Below are 18,684 nucleotides of genomic sequence, written 5' to 3'. Positions count from 1 at the left end.
AAGATAAGCAGTAAACATTTGCTGCCTCAGTTCAGGGTGAGGGAGTTTTAGCAAAAAGCAAACCTCAAAGCAGCCTAGGTACAATGCAGACCGTATTCCTCGCGAAAACCAATCTGTAGGCTTGGTTCCTGTGTGCCGACTCGCTCCCCATGGTTTTCCGAATGGGGCTGGGCTACATTTGCCATTCTACTAGGATAGGTTCCCTGGAGACTTGCACCTCCAGCATCAGAAGCAAGAGAACTTTTAAAAGGCCAGTACAGTTAGGAGATGGATTAGTGTAGTGATAATACAAGTAGGGAGAAGTGCTTAGATTTGAATGCTTACATTGTGCAGACACAGCTTCAGAATTTATGTATGGACTGGGAGTGGAGTGTGAGAGAAAAAGGAAATTGATGGTTTAAGCCATTGACCTGAGCTCCTGAAGAATGGGGTTGCCATTTACTGGAATGGGGAAGACTACAGGACTAGCAGGTTTGAGGCGAGGATTGGTTTTGAAGGGGACCAGAGTTTTGCCCACCTAAAGCTGCTTTTTGGGATATTGATTTTAAGTTGGTTATTAAGAAACAAGACTCAGAAAGAAACTTTGACCCTCCCTCCTTCCCTGCCTGAGAGTTCCAGGTGGAAAAACTTGTTCCAGGAAGGAAATCTTAACATATGTACCTTAGCCTAATTTCAGTTGGTAGATTGGAGGATGTCAAACCCAGCCCTGTTAATAGGCACCCCTCGCAGCATCCCATTGTTTCTTGGCTGCTTAGCAAAAACTTACCTGCCCTTTATGTTCCACTCTTCCACAGTTATCTGTAAATGGCCAACTCTCACTTTTGAAATCTAAGATCCCATTCCTCACCATTTCTCCTTTGTCTAAAATGTCATATACCCAGTTTTGCCTCACTGTCTTTGGAATTTTCACGCTTATGTGAACTCCTTGTGCAAACGTATTAAAAGTTTGACTTTCTCCTGTTAACTGTTGATTATTAGCCCAGCTAGAAGAACCTAGAAGGTAGGAGGAAAGGCATTTCTTTTTTAGACCCCAGTTTGTTTTTAAGGTTTGAAATGTCAGTTAAAAGCTAGCTGTTTTAAAATGTGAGTTATGCTTGTATCCTATTAGACTTCCCTTTTTGTAGCAAGGGAAGCTGATAGGAAGGAGGAATTGATACTTCGTAAGAAGAGTGAGGGATCTTGTTAGCTTTAGTCAAACTCTTGGTTTTTCTAAACTCTTTTCACCCTTTCCCTTATGCAGCTTGTTCATAAATTTCACTGTCATCTTTCTACTAGAAAAAGGCCTGAAGTAAAATCAAGCAAGTTTATTTAAAAATTTTATTTTTCTTTTCTACAGTTTTTCTTCAAGGAGAAAAGGTAGAAGTTGAGAATTTTTAATTAAACCATATTCTATATTTCAGTTCATGCTAAGATCTTTATTTGATCATATATGTTCACCTTGGTTTAACCCAATTTATAGATATCTAGTTGCTTTTGACAAGAGAAAAATTCTGGTCTAAATTAAATTACAGCTGCTGGAGAGTGAGAAAGACAGGAATAATTAATCATTTAATAACTGTGGGCCAATTAACAGAAGACTGCTTACATTCCCTGAGTGTATGTTGGAACTTTGAACCAACCTCCAGGCCGCCGGGGAATCCTGCATATGCATGAACTTTCTGGGGACTGTTGCCATAACCAATCAAAAGCAGTAAACATTTCTTTCTTACAGACTGTGCCTCTATGAAAGAGCTGCCCATACTTCACCATTTTTCCTCCCCTTTTATGTGTGGAGAAAGAGCGACAAGTGATAAACAAGTTTTTACTGGGCCACCCACAAACAATGGGTCCCAGAGAAACAGGCTTTGCTAGATTTCTCCCTGACACATTTAGTTTATATTGTGATACTAATGTTCCCTTCCTTTGAACAGATTTTTCTATCTGAATTCTTTTGAGCAGATTTTTCTATCTGAATTCTTTTAGGTGTGGGGCGGGGAGGATGTCAAAGGTTCTTTCTGGTTCTTTTGTTTCTTAATAACCAGCTTAAACTCAACATCCCAAAAGGCTTATTTTGGGGTGGCAAAACTTTGGTCCTTTCAGTCCCATCTTTGAAACTTTAAAAAATTTCATATTCCAGAAGCTAAATTGTTAGATTGCGTAAATGGTTCTTACTCTTGATTAAGCTCCAGTTTTTTGGCAGGATCTGAACTAGAAAGTGATGAGGTACCGAGAATCTCAGCATAGGTATATTGCATTTGTGTAGGGTGTTCTGACATACGTGTTTTTTTTATTTCTGCTGTCTGCTTTTTTTTTTAAATTCTAAAGAGAGAATTTTCTGCTTTAGAAGAGATTTTGTAATTTTTTTATCCTTTTAGATTTACCAACAGACTAATTTCTTCACTGCCAAAATGGCATCACTTACTACCTCTGCCCAGTGTTCAGCATCTGACAATGCTTGCAGGAGCCCTCCGAGACAAGTCAAGCAGGTAAATCACTTTTAGGCATTCCTGTTTCTTTTTAAGTTTTTAAAAAATTGAGTAGGGGGATGCAGCTGACTTCACTGATGGTAGGATTTTATACAGAGCAGAAGTATTGTTTTAAAAAATGTCACCAGTGAAACTAGTAAACAGTATTAATACTCGTAAATTTGAACTAATCATTGATTCAATAAATGTATGGAAGTTACTGATTGCTCAGTGGTACATTTTGAAGACTAGCATGTTTTAGGGTATAGGTGGCTAGTGGGGAATTTGGGACCAAGTTACATAAATTTGTGTTTTATCTCTCATTTCATTCTAATTAGTTTGGTTTCTTTAAAAATCAATTTTTATATTGCAGATAAAGCAAATGTATTCTTGTGAAAGATTATAATATATTTATCTTTAAAGTATTTATAGACTTTTGACTCATCTCTTCTCCCAAAGTCCCTTTCCCCCTAAGGTAATACTATTAATCAATTTGTTGTGTCTTGTTCCAGATTTTTTCCCTAACATATCGAAGTACATCATTTTTGTTTTGTGTTTTCACAAAAAGTGCACACTATTATGTAGTATGTAGTGGGATTTGTTAAAAAAGTGGAATGTGGGCTTGATGGGAAAGTGCGGCTTATATAATAAATGGTTTTGACATACGTGGCCATCTCTGGAAGGAAATAAATTAAGACCTCAAACCTTGTATAAAAACAAATTGCAGGTAGATAAAGACTTAAAATGTAAAAAATGAAATGATTAAAAACATTAAAGAAAATTTAAGAAATATTTGTGAAACTTTAGAATGTAGAATGAGGGAAGCCTTAGGACAAAACTGTGCAGGGTTAAGAGGACAAGATAAACAAATTTGACCATATAAAATATAGAAAACAAAATTGTGTGGCTAAAGACAGACTCCACAATCAAGAGTCAAGAGATAGTAAACAAAGCAGTTATCCCTTATGTGGACATACTACATCTTGTTTTTCTGCTTATCTGCCAGTGGTATTTGGGTTGTTTCCATCTTTTGGCTATTGTAAATAATGCTGCTGTGAACACTGATGCACAAATACTTGCTTAGGTCCCTGCTTTTAGTTCTTTTGGGTGTATACCTACAAGTGGGGCTGCTGGATAATATGCAGATTCTACGTTTAACTTTTTGAGCAACTGCCAAACTGCTTTCCACAGGAGCTGCACCATTTCACGTTCCCACCAGCAGTGCACGAGGGTTCCGGTTACTCCACTTTCTCACCAACACTGTTTTCTTTTTTCCTCTTATTATAGCTGTCTTAGTGGTGTGAATATGCTATCTTTTGAAAGTGTGATTTTTTTTTTTTAGGAAGAAAATCATCTGTAGTTATCTTATGCATTGAAAGATTGTACAATATTAGATAAGTAACTACCAGTGTTAAAAAGTTGAAGGTTTTCTTGTTTCCTGGGATATCAGAACCAGTCTAATTGAAATGTAAATATCATGTTTATTTTATGTCTATACCAGGTACGACCAAAACTGCCACTTTTGAAAATTTTGCAGACAGCAGGTGCACAAGGTGAAATCTTCACTGTTACCCAGGTAAACTATCAAAATTCTCTTTAAGAATAGCTGAGAAGTAGAAGCCAGTGAATGTGTAGTTCTGAACTTAGGCCTAAGACAGGAATTTCTCCTGAGGTATTGGGGAGGCAACTTTTACTCTGTTTTAATGACCATCGAATTAAGTTGAATTTCATATTTCCTTTAAATTTCCTTTTGAAGTATGTTATCAGCTATACATAATCACAAGTCTTGATCTCAGAATTAAAATGCAAAACGTATAAGATTTTAAAATGACTCTTGTCTGTGATTTACAGGATATGCTGCTAGGCAGGAATTAAATGCTGTAGTTTTGCATTATAAATGTGTTAGATACTCTTTGGAGTGCTGTGAGTTATTTTAAACACTTGTGCATTTAAATAACCTATTTAGCTTCTAAAGTTTTTTTAAAGAACAAAAACAAACTGAATTCTTGAAGTGGAAAAGACACAGTATTAAAATGTTAACCCTTCAAACTGTGCTTGCTTTTTTAGTAAGGTAAACTCTTCCTAAACAGAAGAAAACAAAATTACTAAACTTTTTTTGAATTTTGTTAAAAAGCCTAACACCTATCTGCAGTGCTGCACCCCTGAGCCATGAAAACTCGAAAGGAAACAAATCTCGGGACATTTCAGATTCTCTAGAATACTCATGTTTTTTTTTTTATTATTTTAAATTAAGTGCATCATTTTGGACTATATCTCTAAAATTCTGATAAGTGACTTTTTTCACACTTATTAAAAGTGTGGATTTTTATATCAGAATTACGAGTTACCCTGTCTATAATAACATAGCAGAGTTTACCTGGGTTAAGAAATGAAGTATGTATTGTACAGGGAAAATGTTTTTCTGGGGAAGAAGTTGGACAAAGGCAGTTTATAGGATAAGCCCTATGTTATGAATCTTGACCCTACCTGGCACATGAAGAGGAATTCCCTAAATACTTTTAAATACTGGTTCTCAGTATATGCATTGAGACAGTATAGTATAATGAGAATATACAGATTTAGAGTGGTGTATATTTTTCTGAAAGTTGGGTAGACATAAATATAATGCTTATTCCCCCTTTCTTGCCCCCCCTTCTTTGTAGCAGATGCTCTTTCCATCTTATTTTCCCCTGGATATTTGATTAGCTATGAGAACTTTGTTAATACTGGGACGTCCTGTCTGGGATGGCAGGGGGCCTAGGAGCATCATTGCTTCTAATATAATGGGAACAGTGTTGGGTAGATCAGCAAATATCCAATAACTTCTGAGAAGTTGGTCTAAAGATAAAGATAGCTGCTTTGGTCTGATTGTAATCTGAGATAACAATCCTTACTGTTAATAAGTGAACTTGATTACTAAGCAATTTAAAAAAAATCTGTTACCTAGAGAAAATATTAGAACAAAATTCGATCATTTTTAAGTTCTGAATTATGAACTTGTCTGTGTTCCCTTCCATTTTGTGAACCTGTGAAAAAAGACTAAATTTTTGATAAACATTTAAATTCTGTTTTATGCACTTACAGAGCTGATGGTTATTAACCATTAAATAATTAAGTGAACATATATCAAAAGACTATCATAGTTATGTACCCCTGGAGTTGCAAAATATTTTTATGACCCAGGCAAATTTAAAATTTATTCCCTCTAATAATATAAGAGATCCCTTTATTTGGATTGGTGAGAAAAACTTAAAGGGGTACTAGGTAAATTCACCACTTTTTCTCATTGTCTGTCATTTCTGTTACAAAATGCAAGGGTCTTTTAATGTCCAGAATGATAATAAGTGGAGGAACCTAGCAGTTGGGGTCAACTATACTATTGTACGACCCTGGACCCTTTATATTTTACCTCTTTCTCTAGCAAACCTGAGTTACCTTACCTCCTTATAATTAATTTGTGTGTTTTTGACAGCAGGTGGATAGAACTCTTAATGGTATTTTGGTTCCATGCAGGTCATGCACTATCTAGGCCAGTATATAACAATGAAGCAGCTGTATGATCCTCGGGAACAGCATATGGTATATTGTGGTGGAGATCTTTTGGGAGAACTCCTAGGATGTCAGAGCTTCTCTGTGAAAGATCCAAGGTAAAAAGAGTGAGGGTTTATTTTGGGGGGTACTTATACCTAACCACTTAGTCTCCATAAGTTATTAATGGTTATATGTTCCTTTATCCCACAAATATTTAAGAGCCTACATAAGTCAGGTAGCCTATGAGGCACTGAGAACATAGTAGTGACCGACAGTCTCTGATTTTATGGACCTTAAAGTGTGGTGAGACAGGTGCTCTTCCCCATCCTAATGAACTCATCACATTAATATATGGTAAAATTATACTATGATAAATGTTACAGACAAGAGGTATGTGAAGTTGTGATGTGTGGGGTTTAGGATCTTTTCAAAAATTTTTTATTATATTTTATTGATTATGCTATTACAGTTGTCCTGATTTTACCCCTTTGTCCCCCTCTACCTAGCACCCCCCACTCCCTCAGGCAATCCCCCCCCCCCGACCATTGTTCATGTCCATGGGTCAGATGTATAAGTTCTTTGCTACTCCATTTCTGATACTGTACTTTACATCCCCATGGATATTCTGTAACTACCTGTTTGTACTTCTTAATCCCCTCACCTCTTCACCCATTCCTCCATACCTCCCCTCCCATCTGGCAACCATCAAAACATTCTCCTTATCCATGATTCTGTCTCTGTTCTTGTTTGTTTAGTTTGATTTTTAGATTCAGTTATTGATAAATATGTATTTTTTGCCATTTTATTATTCATAGCTTTGATTTTCTTTTTCTTGAATAGGACGCTTTGGTGATGATGAACTACTTTAGCTTTCTCTTGTCTGGGAAGCACTGTATCTGCCCTTTGATTCTAAATGATGGCTTTGCTGGGTAGAGCAATGTTGGCTCTAACATTGCTAAGTCAGTCCCTGCTTTTCATGACTTTGAATATTTCTTGCCAGTCCCTTCTAGCCTACAAAGTTGGTTTTGAGAAATCAGCTGACAGTCTTATCGGAACTCCCCTGTAGGTAACTAATTTCTTTTCTCTTGCTGCTTTTAAGATTTTCTCTTTATCTTCAACCTTTGGCATTTTAATTATGATGTGTCTTGGGGTGGCTCTGTTTGCATCCATATTGTTTGGGACTGTCTGTGCTTCCTGGGTTTGTATGTCTATTTCCTTCGCCAAATTAGGGAGATTTTCGTTCATTATTTTTTCAAACAGATTTCCAGCTTCTTGCCCTTTCTCTTCTCCTTCTGGAACCCTATGATGCTAATATGGGATCTCTTGAAGTTGTCCCAGAGGCTGCTTATACCATCCTCGTTTTTTGGATCATTTTTTCTTCTCTTTGTTCTGATTAGTTGTGTTTTTCTTCCTTGTATTCTAAATCATTGATTCGATTCTCAGCTTCATTCACTCTACTGTTTTTTTTCCCTGTAAATTGTTCTTTATTTTAATTAGAGTATCCTTCATTTCTGACTGGATCTGTTTTATGCTGTTGAGGTCCTCACTAAGTTCCTTGAGCATCCTTATAACCAGTTTTTGGAACTCTCATCTGATAGATTCCTTATCTCCATTTCATTTAGCTCTTTTTCTGGAGTTTTGATCTGTTCTTTCATTTGGGCCATGTTTCTTTATATCCTTGTTTTGGCAGCCTCCCTGTGTTTGTTTCTATGTATTAGGTAGAGCTGCTTTGAAACCATGCTTTGGTAGTGTGGCCTAATATAGTAGGTGTCCTGCAGAGTCCAGTGGCACAGCCTCCCCTATCACCCAGGCTACCCAGGTGTACTCAAGGTATGCCTTTCATGTGTGCTGAGTGTACCTTCCCCTTATAGTTGAGCCTTGGTTGCCATTTGCAGATCAATGGGAGGGGTTTACCCAGGCCAGTCGGGGCAAGGACTGGCTGTGACCACTGACCACTAACCTTCGCCTAACCTCTGTGGAGTATCAGCTGTGCAGGGGCAGGGTGGTGGTGCTCCAGTGTGGTCTTTAGCTGTCCACTGGGTGCGCTGGCCCTGGGGTTTCCCAGGTGGTATAACCCAATGTCAACCCCCACCTCTGTTTTGCCTGTGCCCACCCTGACTGAGCTATAAAGCAATCTGAGACGGCTTCTACTTGTACTTGGCTTGGATATTCCCAGGTGAAGCCACGCTCTGAATGTAGGCTGGTGCTGCTAGTGCCAGGCCTGGGGCTCACTGAGGCCAGCTGTTGCTTGTTTGAGAGGAGTTAGGAAGTTGTGCAACTCGAGTCAAAACCAGCCATTCATATGGAAAAGCAGCTTTGGTGGGCCAGTACATTGGGTGGGGATCTCTAAGGCGGATCAAACAGTTTTAGCCATGTTTATGGAGTCTCAGTTATGGCACCAGCCCTCTGGCTCTGTGCTGGGAGGGTGTAGAAAAGGGACGTCCTCTGCTTGCTTTGATGCCAGACACTTAGTTTCTCCTTGTGTGTCACTGGTGCCTTTCAAGCTCCAACCTGCTGCTGGAGCTCAGAGGGAGTGAGTCTGAGTAGGTGAGTCTGTGTGTGTGTGTTCTTTAAGAGGAACTGCTTGGTGCTCCAGCAGTTTCTTCCATTGACTCAATCTCTGTTGGTGTTTGCAGCCAGAAGTTGTGGGGACTTATCTTCCTGGCACTGGAACCCTGGGCTGGGGGGCCTGATGTAGGGTTGGTACTCCTTGCTCCCAAGATAATCCTCCCGAATGTTTATCCACCACACATGGAGTGAGGGACCAGCCTGTTCGCATCTGCACCCCTCCTACCAGTCTGGATGAATGTGGTTTCTTTAATTCCATAGTTTTCAGACTTCTACTCAACTCAGTTTCTGATGGTTCTAAGTGATGGTGGTTCTTTATTTTAGTTGTAATTTTGATGTGGTTGTGCAGAGGTGAGCCATGTCTGCCTATGCTGCCATCTTGACCAGCAGTCTGGGGCTTAGGATCTTAAGTGTCAAGGAAATGTTCCTTGAGAAACTGATATTTGAGCAGAGCACCAAAGGATAATTAAAGAGTCGATTAGAAGGAGCTGTTGAAGTAGCAGATTGAACATCATGTGTAAAGGCCTGGATATTAGGGAGCTTGACGTGACTAGGTTAGAATTTTGTGAAATAGTTGTAGGGAAAGGAAAAGTGAGATGATGAGAAAATAGTAGAATTGCTGGGTAGTCTGAAGTTGATAATGGGCTTCATAAAAATCAGTACAGTAGTGCTACAGTAGCACCTCTCTGACCTGTTGTGTGACTTTCTTCATATGCATGGGGTGTTTGGTTATTTGTACAATCAAAAGCTAATTAGTAATTGAGAAGCCAGTGTTCTCTTTCTCTCTATATAGCTTTGTGGTGACTTTCTTCTGAGTCATTTTGTCATCTGGTCAAAGACTCCCTTCCACCTCCACTCCCTGATTTAAAATGTAAAACTTAACTCTTAGAAGGAAGGAGTAGTCTGCAGAGGAAGTCTCCCCACTTTGGTTACTCAGCTAAGTAAAACATAAATTAATTAGTTTTTAATGGGGACAAGTAATACAAGGATTCGGGCATTAACATCTTGATATTTTATTTTATTTAAGATTTTTACTTACTTTTATTTTAAATTTTAAGTTTTTAAAAAATATTTTATTATTTATTTTTAGAGAGAGGGGAAGGGAGGGAGAAAGAGGGGAAGTGAAACATCAATGTGTGGTTGCCTCTCAAGCACCCCCTACTGGGGACCTGGCCCGCAACCCAGGCATGTGCCCTGACTGGGAACTGGTGACCCTTTGGTTTGCAGGCTGGCGACCAATCCACTGAGCCATGCCAGCCAGGGCAACATCTTGATATTTTAATAATGAAAAAAGATCTATTACGGGGGGAAAATTCTGTCTCTCTACATGTTACAAAGTTGGGAGATAGGGCATGTCAGAAATATACTTAACATTTTAATGGAAAACCATGGGGTTATTAATTTTTTGTTTTTATCTCCCTGACAGCCCTCTCTATGCAATGCTAAGAAGGAATCTTGTTGCTTTAACCACTGCTACTGCAGGTATGACCTCATTATATTTTTTCAGTCTGTATCAGCTTTGAATTCAAGGGGGGCAAATGATGGGAAGGGAAACAAGAAGGATCAAGGTGGAGATGGAATGCTGTCTTGGCATGACTGGGAGGGTTACCATTACACAGAATGTGATTACTATGCTATTTAACTTTTCATTGTGAAAAATTTTCAATGTATTAGAGATAGATTGTTATAATTAATGTGTGTGCCTCTTAGTAATTGTTAATATTTGACTACGTTTGCTTCATGTGGATATACTTTTAAAAGCTCGAACAGATTAGGACTTTTTTTCTTTGAACATAAGTACAATGTCATTATTATACCCAACAGTATAATAATCAACTAAGTAACTCCATAATACTACCCAATAGCCAGTTTATGTATAGTTACCCCCCGTTATCTCAGAAATATCTTTTACATTTGACTTGCTCAAAGGCCACATTTGATGCAAAGCCCACACATTGCATTTGTTGCTAACACTCCTTTTGTTATGTCATTTGGTGAAGAAATGGATCATTTGTCCTGTAGCATTTTCTACATTTTAGAGTTAGCAGGTTGTATCCTTGTGATGTTATTTAACAGGTTTCTCTGCTCTATTTTTGGTAAACTAGTAGTGCTTGAATAGATTCAAGTTTAAATTTTTTGATGATAAGGTTTCATAGGTGGTGCTTTGTACATCTATATTGCATTACATCAGAGTAATGTAAGGTCTTGTGTCCGTCTTTCAGTGATAAGGTTTTGTGGGCTCACATAGCATCAGCCTGATCCATCTGTTATAAAGTTCCCCCAAGAACCTTTCACCTAGTGGTTTTAGCTTTCTTTTATCTGAACACTAATTTGTCTAACAATTTGCTTGATTCCATACCTTTTAAATACTGCTATTTGAGTTTACTAGGTGTGTGTAGGAAATTGGCTGCTTTGGGTCTGAAGCGTGGTGTGTTGGGAGATAAGTGAGTTAAACTGGAGACAGCTGAAATGTAACCCTGTCTCTCACTCATTTCCAAGTAATGAAACTTTTTTCCTTCAAGGTAGCACTTTAGGTTGGCTATCTTTCAGTAGTTTATTGAAACAAATAGCTTGGAAAAGAATCTGTTCCTAATAAAGAATACACTTTAAAGTGAGAGCAAATTTTGAAGCCTGTTGGTTTCATTGAGCCTTTGCCCACTTTACCCAGCTGTAAATTTCTGTTTGAGGGGGAAGGCCTTGCAAGTGATAGCTTGATTTAAAATTCAATCACTTGAGAAATAATATGGCTTTTCTGTGATACTTACTACATGCTTGAAATACACAAAGGATTTTATATTTGCTGCTGTACCTTTCAGTAAAATTTGTTCTCTGATCTGTTCTCTGAATATCTAGAGTAGGTGTAATTCTCACTTTTTGTCTCTCATTTTCTTTCTCATACTCCCTTTGCAGAATTTAACATGCCGTTTCAATAGTGAACATTTCTATTACAAACATTTCAATAGATCCTCACAACAACCCTGTGAGGAGGAAGGTCTAGAGATGAAGAAACTAAGATTTTTTAAAATAGAGTAATTCGTCCAGATTAGATGCCACTGATTAAGTGGTACAGGAGACATTTCTGATTGGCGAGCCCTTGTTTTTTTTTTTATTGTGCCACACGTTGCTTAACCCTTGCTTGTAACAGAATTTGCTCCAATTAATTTTTTAAACTTTTTTTTCCCTGAACATTAAATCCTTAAAACATTTTAATCTTCTCTTTGAACATTTTGAACATTAAATCTTTAAAACGTTTTATTTTTCACCTTGTCACTTTGAAATAATTTCACCTGCAAAAAAATTTACAAAAATACGATAAATAGTTCCTTATATTCTTTACCTAGATTGCCCAAATGGTAACATCTTACATAACCATTGTAGAAGTACCTATGTCTGCTCTGACTTACACTTGAATTAGTACTTGTGGTTGGTTTTTGTAAAACGGGTTACCTGCTCTGTGTTTTATTTGAAAGGACAAATGAGATAAGTGTTTTCCGTATCACCTATTTTACACCTTTGCAACTGAGCTAAATCTTTTATTTTGATAGTTGAAGAAAGTATTTAAACTGAAGGTTTGTTTTTTTTAAAATCTTCATCCAAGGATATGTTTATTGATTTTAGAGAGGGCGAGAAGCATCGATATGAGAGAGAAATATTGATTAGTTGCCTCCTATATGCGCCCCAACTGGGGATTAAACCCACAACCTAGGTATGTGCCCTGACCGGGATTTAAGCCCCCAATCTTTTTGGTGTATGGGATGACGCTCCAACCAACTGAGCTGCCTGGCCAGGGAGACAATGGTTCTTTTTTCTTCCAGATTTCCACATGCATCCTAATAAAATGAAATATATATGGCAAACTTTGAATTTATTTCTTAAATTCTTTAGTGCATTGTAATTTTCTCAGATAACTTTTTTTTTTGCTTCTGATTATTGTAATGTAAGTAAGGTGATAGGTTTTAGAATATAAATGACAATCAAATGACAGTAAAAAAAAATACTTCATCTACATTATATGTTGACTGAGCTTGAAGACCATTGTGGTCAGAAAATGCAAGTAGCTTCTCAGTATCTCCATTTATCTATAACAGTGCTCCTGGAAATAATGTCCTTTATAATTACAATTTTGAAAATGTTTGCTTTGTGTAAAACAGCTGAATTACGAGACCAGTTGTAGGATCTGTGTTCTCTGCCAGTCTATTTAGATGAGGATATTTTTAAATTTTTAAATTTATTTTTGGAGTGAAAGAAGGTAAGGCTGGGGGGGTGGAGGGGGGAGAGAGAAACATCTATTTGATGTTTTACTTACTTATGCATTCATTGGTTGATTCTTTTTTTTTTTAAGATTTTATTTATTTATTTTTAGAGAGCGGGGAGGGGAGGGCTAAAGGGAGAGAAATATTGATCAGTTGCCTCTCGAATACCCCCAACTAGGGACCTGACCTGCCACCCAAACATGTGCCCTGACCAGGAATCGAACCTGCGACCTTCCAGTTTGCTGGCTGGTGCTCAACCCACTGACCCACACCAGCCAGAGCCTGGGTTGATTCTTCTGTGTGCCCTGACTGTGATTAAACCTGCAACCTTGGCATATTGGGGTGATGCTCTAACTAACTGAACTACTTGGCCAGGGCCTAGATGAGGATATTTTCCATAATATCTCTGGACCTGATTGATAGTAGTCAATGAACCCAATCCATGACAGACTGACTTATAAGCATCTTAGTTATGTATAGTCTGATATAGTGACTGGTCCGGATTATTAAACTCTCAGAAGTGAAGTTTTCACTTCCTGTTTTGTTTGAAAATTTCCAGGTCCTTGAAAACATTTCTTTCAGACTAAGAATTTCTTTCAGGTTATTATTTCCTGTGCATCTTTTTAATGGCCTTGAAAAAAGATTTCTCTGCTTCTTCTTCTTCCTTCTTGGGAAATGTTTATAGTAGCTGGGAAAAATAAGACTTGTTGATTAAAAAAACCTAATCTATATTCAGGTGATGGGAATTTAAACTGAAATCATCATTGACATTAGAATGTAAGTTTACATGAAGATGCTGTTGTGTTATGAAGCAAGTGAGAAATCTCAGATTTTCAGATTTCATAACCTTTTTTAATTTCTTAACATTTGAAAGTAAAAATTAAATTACAAAGTCAAACCTTTTTTGGTTGTTTACAGTTAGGCAAATTTGATAATAAAATACCTATAGGAAGAGATGGTAAAAATATGCCCCATTATTTCCTCTTGCAGTCACTTTTCATATTAAAGTTTGAAAGCTTGCTGTGGAAGAACATTTTTTGGTTATTTTTCTTTTCTCCCCACATTATATTTTGGTAATATATTTTGATTATAGCCTGTTTTGGTTTTTGCACTTTTTACCAGTTTTGATTTTTCTGTTCCTTTTGGATGAGAGCCTTGTTCAACCAACATGGAGAAGTTCATCTCTAGGGACCAAACCTGGCTCCAGGGCTGTTTGCTGAGGTCCTTTTTGTGTGGAAAGAATGGTTATTACCAGGGAAGGTTTTCCTTTTGTTTTACTTGCTATCCAGATGCTGCTCAGACTCTCGCTATCGCACAGGATCAAAATCTGGATATTCCAAGTCAAGACCAACTGAAGGTAAAATCACCACATGGTGACTTCTTTTGTTGTACAGAGTGGCCCCTTCTCTGTACCTATGGATCTTGGCCTCCCAAGACCTTTTGCTTAATGTAGTAAGAATTTAATAAGAAAGGTTCTTGGGAGTTCACAGACCAGGGACAGAGTGAAAATTCTCTGTTCTGTCCATAACAGAGCTCCAGGCTCTGAATCTTTCTTTGGGATGTAGCACTTCTGATCTTCAGTTTTTCCAGTTGCATTTTCTTTGTGTGCGCACCTGTGTGTGTGTGTGATGCTATATGTTCATAGGTGTGTGAAGAAACTGATTATTTTAACAGACTTGTTGCAAGTAAGTTTAAGTTTATATCAGGCCATTTCTTTTTCTTTCTTTTTTCTTTTTTACATTTTTGATATGTTATTCCTGCTAAATAACTATTCAGTTAGTCATAAGATTCATCGAAAGAGAAAAATCAGAATTTTGTGCTTATTCTTATGTTTGTGCTTGCAGCCAACAGTTCAGTGACAAACTTAGATTTTGTTAATCAATTATAAATATTGATCCCAGTCTGCTGCTGTGCTTCTTTCTACCGTAATAAGTAGCTTATACTGAAAAAGAATCACCATCTTCATAGTCGGAGGCCATTTCTTAAAGCTTCCCCAGACCTGGGAAAACTTTATGATCATCTTGGTATATGGTGAAGATTTCTCTTGTTTTCTGAATTATACCTAATTTTGTAGTAGACTAAAGGATTTATATTGATAGCCTATTTTTAACAGTAGATTTTGTTCTTCTGTGCAGAGATTTCCCCTCCCCACCCCCAGGTTTGGGATTCTCCTAGCTGTGTTCACAGTGGGTTGAGATGTTGCCTTTATTTGATGACTCCTATGAACCTCAAGTTCTCATTCTTGTGTGTAACCCATTGTGTCGCACACTAGCTGTTGAGCCAGAACGGAACTGCTACATCCCCTGGTCTCAGTCGTTTCTGCTGCACTGATACACGCCTTTCCCTTCTTTTCAGCAAAGTGCAGAGGAAAGTTCCAGTTCCAGGAAAGGTACTGAAGAAGGCAATATTCCCACACTGCCTACCTTACAGTGCAAATGCACACATTCTAGAGAAAGTAAGTTTGGGATTAAGGCTCTGTAGACTTTTCTTTTTTGTTGATGACTTCTAGGAATGGCATCTATCCAAATTAAGCACTAGCTGTAATTAATACTGTTATATAGACAACTCAAAAAATAATAATGCTTTCTCTTCGCATGTAAAGTGGGAGGGGCATACGTCATACTTCTCATTCTTTTCTGAAAATCTTTTTTTTCTGAAAAACTTTTTTTCTATCCTCGTTACTATTGTTCACTTTGAAGAAGGTGGTGGTGCTCTTTTAGCAGCCGATGATGACTGGGGTGGTGCAGAGACACTTCCTTTACTAGCAAGCCTAGTAGAAGATGGCTACACATTGATCAGTTTGCCAAGTGGTAACTTTGCTGCCTTGGCCTTTTAAACCTTGGCACCCCTGTACATGTCTGGTTTGGTTAGAATTTTTATTTTGATTCATTTGCTTGATGCAAATTTTCATAGGTTTTTGAAGTTTGAAAAATGATAAAATATACTTAGCATCTCAGAGTCAAGAATGAGACCTAAGTGGCCTTGTAGTTCTTTTGCCCTTGGGTGGTAGTTACCGGATCTTTGCCATCCACGCTGGATATAGTATGGTTAGGTTAAATGAGTTCATGAAGTTTCCCCTGAGCCCTACTTTATGAAATACATCCTAAAAATTTTTCTGCAAAAATGTATAAAGTCAAAATTTCCCCAAAGGTATTTTATGGCTTGATGGTTTCTAGTCTAGGCTCACATTTTGAGCAGTGGCAGGAAAGTTACACTGTAGAAGTTGTTTTAAATGTTTAAATTAAAATTGAATCAGTTTATCATGCTGGGTTGTTTTCTTCAAGTTGCATTTGATTGCAAACTGAATATTGGGCTGTCTAATTGCCTTGGAGCTTATTCCAGTCTATGGCATTAAATGTATAATTTTGTTTCTTTAAATGTAGTTTTTTGCTTATTTTCTACTTAGAAGACTGTTTAAAATATAAGAACAGCCAATTCAAGGAACTATATGTATTTTATGATGTAAATTTTGAGAATAAATAGCTTAATATTTTCAGGAAGATGTATAGGTAAAAAGGACAGAATTTTTGTATGTGGAAAGAATGGTCTATTTCCATTCCCTGCATGAGAAGTTACAGAACTTGACTAGGTGAAGTAACTTTAATATTCACCGTAGGAGTTTGGTTTCTGATAACTTGAGCATGGAGTGAGTAAAAAGGGAGTTGACATTTCCCTGAGCACAGATGAAACTTTTAATAGGCAGGATCAACATCATTTGTAAGTAGGTGGGATAAATTTTTGTTCTAGCAAGGAACCCATTATTGCAATTATTTTTCAGACATATGTACTTCAGCACATTTAAACACCCATCGTTGCCATTGGTATGTCTAGTGCATTGGGAGAAGAGGTGCAGGAGAGGGAGAAAGGAAAAGAGTAAAACACAACAAAAAAGATCGTACAATAGGAAAGAAAAGAATTTCATGTGGTAGCAACAAACATACATTAGTAACTTCCTTGAATGTCATTTAGATGTAGGACAGAGGATCTTTTACATGGAATATGTGGAGCCTTAATGTGTTTTGGATTTCAGCACTTTTGGATTTTAGATATCTTAACTCTAAAAGAGGCCAATGATCCAGAAGGGGGACATATGTATATATTTATTTGGACACCCTGGAGTTCAGCATTTTACAGTGGTTATTACCTGTCAAACATATGAATTACTGAGAAATGTCCCAAAATGTGTGATACCAATGAGACTGCCTTGACAACCTTGTATTTGCCTGTGTTTTGTCCTGTACCACCTCTTATCCCAAGGGTCTGGCCACTGTACCATTACCACCGCCAGCCATTATTAGATACCATATACTAAAGCAAGACATTCTTTAGTTACTACAGTGGTAGGAATGTTTGAAATGCCAGCAAGTGACCCTTAGAAACCATTTTAGAACAATGTCATTGTTTGGATGCTTTCAGAGTATATATTTCCTGATAAATGATTATCTACTTCTAGTGTTACGTGCTAATGAAGTCTAAACAGGGGAGGAGATTTGGGCTCTGCTACTAAGGTATTTGGTTTCTGAGTCTTTATTACTCAGAAGTAAAGTAGGAATTACTTTTTACTTATAAAGAGATTATAAGAATTATAGTCTTGATGCTTAAGGGTTGTGTACATAGTTGTTATCATCCTTTTCATTTGACTTCTGTAGATGAAGACTTGATAGAAAATTTAACCCAAGATGAGACATCTAGGCTGGACCTCGGGCTTGAGGAGTGGGATGTAGCCGGCCTGCCTTGGTGGTTTTTAGGAAATTTGAGAAACAATTATACACCTAGAAGTAATGCCTCAACTGATTTACAGACAAATCGGGTAAATTTCTGTTTGAAGAGAAACTTTTTCCCTTTTGAAAAGAGTAACGTTCTTGGTTACTTTTGTCTGCACATGACATTCGCTAAGAATTCTTACACAGTGCTGTGACTTGTGCCATCTGTGTGCAGACAGTGTGCACATCTGTATCTTTAGTCCTGATCTGCCCCCTAAACGCCCAGCTTCTGTACCTAGCTGCCTACTTTCGCAACACCTCTGCTTAGATGATCTGACAGCTAACATGTTGAAAACAGAACTTTTTTTTTTTTTTGACTAAACACTGCTATCCAGCCTGTCCTTTGTAAGTCTACCTTCTACCCAGTTATTCCAGCCAAGTATCAAGGAACATGATGGATTTCTTTCTCTGTCACATGCCACATTCAGGTTATCCAAAACATCCGAAATCTAACGAACCACTTTTTATTACTTCTACTGCCATACCCTCATTTAAGCCATCATTATTCTGTTCCTTTATCTTATTTTATATTCTCCATTGTACTTCTCGCTTTGTATAGTGATTATTTTATTGTGTTTATGTATGCCTTGACTGTTTATCCTCACTGAAATGTAAGTCCAGGGCTTTTGTATTACTAACCACCCTATTCTGGTGCCTGTTACCTAAAACAGTATCTGACACATACTGGTCATTCACTGAGTATTTGTTCAGTGAATGAATGGGCATATTATGGCAAAATAATTAGTGGTCTCTTATGAATATTGTAGAAAAGCATGTCATAAAATGTCCCTAGTTGAATGCAGAAAGAAAATTATATTTAAAGTTGTTTAAGAATTCAGAAAGTGGAGAGAAGATTTGAGTTACTGTCAGTATTTTTCATATTTCTTTAATAAACATAATCATTAAAGGAAGGAATAACTTACAATTAATAGAATGTTTTCTAGGTTCTCAGAGTGCCACTTGTGGACACGAATGTAGGGAATGGATTCTGTTAGCTCTTTAGTATTGCTTCTCAGGTGTTAACACTGATGTACTGTTAAATCAGAAAAATCCTCACCTGGCATCTGTACATCCATTAGCTTTTACATAGCAGGTGCCAGGTAGATATTTGCTGAATGAGTAGAT

At 37.5% G+C, this 18,684-nt stretch overlaps 1 protein-coding gene across 5 annotated transcripts in view; it reads left to right on the top strand.

The window, feature by feature from the left end:
- The window catches only part of MDM4 (MDM4 regulator of p53), a 44,203-nt gene that overhangs the window by 10,433 nt on the left and 15,086 nt on the right, over positions 1-18,684 (top strand). For 2 of the 5 annotated variants that reach the window (XR_006653042.2, XM_045182442.2), the window contains exons 2-5: positions 2,355-2,465; positions 3,946-4,020; positions 5,958-6,091; positions 9,970-10,025. Coding sequence is in view for 3 of the 5 variants with exons in the window: in XM_045182442.2 (XP_045038377.2) it covers positions 2,388-2,465; positions 3,946-4,020; positions 5,958-6,091; positions 9,970-10,025 (343 nt within the window). In the remaining 2 variants the exon portion in view is untranslated. Of the gene's footprint in view, positions 1-2,354; positions 2,466-3,945; positions 4,021-5,957; positions 6,092-9,969; positions 10,026-14,085; positions 14,154-15,151; positions 15,252-17,445; positions 17,607-18,684 lie in introns of all 5 variants that reach the window. The other 3 variants (XM_024575036.3, XR_011650674.1, XM_071220012.1) reach the window with 3 other exon arrangements.

The sequence above is a fragment of the Desmodus rotundus genome, chromosome 12 (genome assembly GCF_022682495.2).
Source record: "Desmodus rotundus isolate HL8 chromosome 12, HLdesRot8A.1, whole genome shotgun sequence".
In the NCBI taxonomy this organism is placed as follows: Eukaryota; Metazoa; Chordata; class Mammalia; order Chiroptera; family Phyllostomidae; genus Desmodus; species Desmodus rotundus.
The sequence above is the reverse complement of the archived record's forward strand: the minus strand, read 5'-3'. Positions and strand labels throughout refer to the sequence as shown.